Raw genomic sequence first — 4,614 nt, forward strand, 5'->3', positions numbered from 1 at the left:
ACTTACTATGCACTCCTCATTCAAGCAACATAAATCGCCTGAAACCGATGTGGGCTTCCAAAAGTGTTCACCCTGCACCGCATTCTCAGTCCAGTCGGGCACAATTCGTATGGGTCGCCTTGCATTACTCGCTGACGCTGATCGTCTGCAATAAAAAATGAAAAATTATAATAAAAAAAACTATCTATTTATGTACATATGTGGTATGTGTTATAAAGGGGAAAAATATTCAAAATTCAAACAGTTCGATATACTCTTGCATTCCAACCACAAAGACAGCTGCCACAAATAAATAATCAACTTGCGCACACATTTGACCTTGCATGTTTTGAGGAAATGCAAAAAAAAAAAACAAGTTCACCACCTACAGCAACAGATACATACATATTCGCATACATATTTAATGAATGCGATTCAAGCTTCAATAATAAAGAAATTCTGACCTTTATTTGATTTTCCAATTATACCAATTGTTCAGGTTTACATACATATATACATATCTAAGTACATATATTGTTTTACGTCGTTGATATTCAAAATAATTCGTGTTGATGTAATAAATATATTCATTTTAAAGCGCCTACATTTTGACAGTTAAGTATTAAAAGTGGTCTAAGAATGCCGTCAAATAAATGGAATTTAAGAAAATGCGTGTTGAAACTGTTTTCTCAATTTATAATATCCACGTTTTTTCCCCAGAAATGTAATAACTTTTTTTTTTCTACCGCCTCCACACGAAAAATGAGTAAAAAAAGTCAGTGAATTTTTGAATTTCGCGCGCCGTAACTTCAAATGTACGCAACGGCCATAGATTAGTATGCGGGGGGTGAAATAACACAAACGGTAATAACGCAAATTTGCTTTATTTCATTTCTCGTTGAGCAATAAGACCAACTTTTAAACTTAACATTTTGAGTAATAAAGCAAAATAGTGCACATATGTAGGTAGTCACCCACTTACATTTGACAAAAAGTAGTACATGAACAAGTTAAATGGACGGATTTGTATGTATACAATTTTGTAAGTGCCCAGCGTCGCGGCGGTCCATGTTGGCGCTCGCGCGCCCACCGCTTCACCTGTTTATTGCGCCATTGGTTCCATGCAAACATTTTAAGGTTTTCCAGCAATGTTTTCAACAAATTTAAAAAAGCATGCAGATAAAATTCATGCAAAAACGCTATGTCCAATTTTCTGAGCAGTTATTAAAGACGACTCTTTTCCTATATTTTGTTAGACTTTTCATAAGTAAAAATATTTTGTGAATATTACTTTCTTCATATGAATTATGTCACATTTTTAGTTTAATTGTTTTTTTTGGAATAAACAAAGTTCTTTTTGCTTCTGTCAGTAAACTTTTTTTGTTACAATTAGTCTAAGTAAGCAATGGGAAATAAGGCAAAATTTGTTTTATTTCCAACCTTTGTTGGAAATAAAGTAAAACTCAGATTTTGGTATTATTTCCCATTTAAAAGTGAAATAAAGCAAATTTTTATTTATTGCCGTTTGTGTTGTAGATTACAGCAATATTTAAGGCTAAATACAAAGAGAAACGTAAGTTAATGGACTATGATATCGATAACACTGTATTGAAAATCTCAAGTTATGAAATGACATAAAAACCCCCGAAACACTTAAGCTTAATTTTGAGGCGTAGATAATGAGCCTGTATTCTGTTTTTCTAAATCAAGTCAAAATTTAATGGGGGACAAATTAAAAAAAAAAATTATTTTTTTCAATTGTATTAAAGTTTGTTCCACAAAGAAATCAAACTAGTAAAAAAGAAAATCGGGGTTAAATAAAAAAATTTTAAATTTAAATTTTTTCCCATGTTGAGTTTTGATTTTTTTTTTTTGTTGAAAATATTTTTGGAAAATGACCTGATCTAGAAAAACAGTTTACAGATCCGTAATCTACGACCCAAAATCAAGTTTGCGTGCCTCGGTGTTTTTTTTGTGTCATTTATTCTGAATTTGAATGAAATCCGACTGTAAATACGTGTAATCAACTCCAGCGCCACCTAGCACAGTAGACACCAGTGTAAACATATCTTATCGATTTAAACTCAAATTGGTTCAGTAGTTTTTGAGTCTATAAACGACATAGCAACCGATACATACGGTCTTTTTATATAGTATGTATGTATGTATAATAGATGTATGTTTGCATGTATGTATTTATGTAAAAAGAGGAATAAGGTGCTTTTTGTGCTTCCTTTTTTTTTGCTTATTTATTCTCTGAGGACAATAACGAATACTCCATCAGCGCCGCCTAGAGGATGACAGTTTGTCGTTTATGACCGCAAAGCGAATATTATGACCGACACAAAGGAAATAACAAACAGAAAGCGCTGAACGCATGGTAAAACATGTGCCAATTTATGGCAGACACACAAATGGGGCAGCTGGATGGACAGTTGGACAACCATTGGACAAGCGGATAAGCCGTCAGCCATTATCATCAGGTGCCTTTTAGCTGACTACTCGTTGACAGACAAACGTACCTGCGTGTACATATGGACCTTGTAGTGTCAGAATGAATGTACAGACATACATATGTACATATGTATGGAATACAAAGTGCAAGAAATACAGTGTTGACAGTGCAACCTGTATGCAGCCTTGTGATTATCTCCAGTTTTGCATTGATACTGGTATTGCTACGATTTGTGTTGTTTTTGTTGATGTTACTGCCAGTTACTGTCAGGGAAATCAACACTGTGTATTGTTAATGTCATCCTGCAATAACCCTGTCGGTGTCGGGAAACGCACTAGTGCCGAACTGGTTCTGTATTAGTATTATGATTTTTTCAATCTTATTGGATTTTCCGTGTGTTCAATTTCAAATTATTTTCAGAGAAGTGTGTTTTCAATTTGAAATTAAATTTATTTGAATGATTGTAAGAATTGGTACGTTTACATGCCTTCGCCTGTAGCTGAATTTGCGGAGGTGCTTGCAGATGGTCCCGAAATGTTAAATTGTTAACACAAATTTTTATTTTGTATAAATAAAAAAGCATCTGCGAAGTGCAGAATGAAAGCGTGTTTTAACGCAAAAGCAGCCAAACACATTTATATGTAAAGTAAACAAGCCCCGCGCTGCATCCCTTATTCTATAGTTCTGAACCAGTTCTAAATTCGTCACCATAGATGTCGATTTCTAATGAAAAAAGTGAAATAAAGTAGTTTTTTAAAAGTACCACATTTCCCTCGTTTTGAACTGGTGGGGATCTAATTACTAGAAATTTAATTCACTAGTTCGCCGTTTCCCTGCAGGGAAGTGTTTGTGTATGCGCGTGTCTGTGTCTCTTCCCAGTAAACTTTTGGGTTGAATGTCAAGTGGAAATGCAATAAATATTCCAACCGCCACATTCTGAAAAATGGATCCCATTTTTGGTACATATGTAAAATAGTCCACTTGAAAAAAGCTTGGGTATCAATTTGGATTCAAACTTTATTCAACTTTTAATCAAAACTTTGAAAAAATCTGGGAGAAAAATGTTTTACATTCACTTAAGAATCGAAAATGTCGCAAAGGTTGCAAAAAAAAAAATTTGGAAAAGAGTTCACTTTGTGCATGTTGGATTTATTTATTGCACAAATATCACTAATACTAAAGCAATAACATAGTTTGACTACAATAGCGCATATTAATTTATGTTTAGTGTGTTCTTTTTCGTCACAGTTCTCAGCAAAAACTGTGTTTCTGCTTTTGGTAAGCACTTACTATTTGTATCGATGGAGTAACGCATTACAATTCCCCTCAAGACAAAACTTTTCACTTTCCCTTTTACTCACATTTTTTGCATTCTCTCGCTTACCTCCAATGACATGCCCAGGTTAAACTAACTAGAAGGTATGTGTTGAATTTCGAAAAACGCTTCCCAATCGAATTTCACCACTTACCTTCTAGTTTACAAAAGACATTACTTCAACCTGGCCATGTCATTGGAGGTAAGCGAGAGAATGTAAAAATGTTTAACGAGAAAGTGAAAAATTTTGTCTGGCGGCGAATTGTAATGCGTTACTCCATCGATACAAAAAGTAAGCGCTTACCAAAGACGCAAAGTTTTTGCTGGATTTGGTTAAGAATCGGTGCTTGTGCGTCTGTATCTGTATCTAACATGTTGAAAGTTGTTTCTTCACAGCATTTCCATACATTTGACAGCTTTTCCATTCATGTTGAGCGCAATTGATGGCTTCAAAGCATCGCACCGCTGTTTTCATTTTTTCATCCCAGTTTCTACCTTTTTTCGTGCGTTTTTCTATAACATACTGTTGCATCCTGTTAGTGTTGCTTTATCGCATCGTTTTTTTTTGTGTTAAGAATTTCAAAGCAGCATCAATCCTGTGTTCATTTATGCCAGTTTGAGAGTGAAAAAATGCATGAGTATAAATGTACACCTACACAGGTAACTTATACGTATCCTGCAGTGACAGCTATGTGTATGTACTTTTAATCTAGGTTACTGTATTTGTTTTCTAGCTGAAATAGTTCGCCTGTGATTTGAGCAACTAGTGTTTTTAACCAAATGGCAGTTTGTCAATTGACATACTATTTATTTACTTTTTTTTTATCAATTAATTGTTGATAAGCATCACCAGTTAAAACAAATG

The 4,614-nt window shown here is 34.2% G+C and overlaps 1 protein-coding gene across 1 annotated transcript in view; it reads right to left on the reverse strand.

The window, feature by feature from the left end:
* The window catches only part of LOC108378176 (eye-specific diacylglycerol kinase-like), a gene marked incomplete at both ends in the record, with an annotated part of 11,130 nt that extends 10,985 nt beyond the window's left edge, over nucleotides 1-145 (reverse strand). The window contains one exon of the mRNA XM_017634468.1: nucleotides 7-145. Within this exon, the coding sequence (XP_017489957.1) occupies nucleotides 7-145 (139 nt within the window). The remainder of the gene's footprint in view (nucleotides 1-6) is intronic.
* Nucleotides 146-4,614: the final 4,469 nt, after the last annotated feature.

This window comes from Rhagoletis zephyria, unplaced genomic scaffold (genome assembly GCF_001687245.7).
Source record: "Rhagoletis zephyria isolate East Lansing unplaced genomic scaffold, Rhagoletis_zephyria_1.1 Rzeph_scaffold_13506, whole genome shotgun sequence".
In the NCBI taxonomy this organism is placed as follows: domain Eukaryota; kingdom Metazoa; phylum Arthropoda; class Insecta; order Diptera; family Tephritidae; genus Rhagoletis; species Rhagoletis zephyria.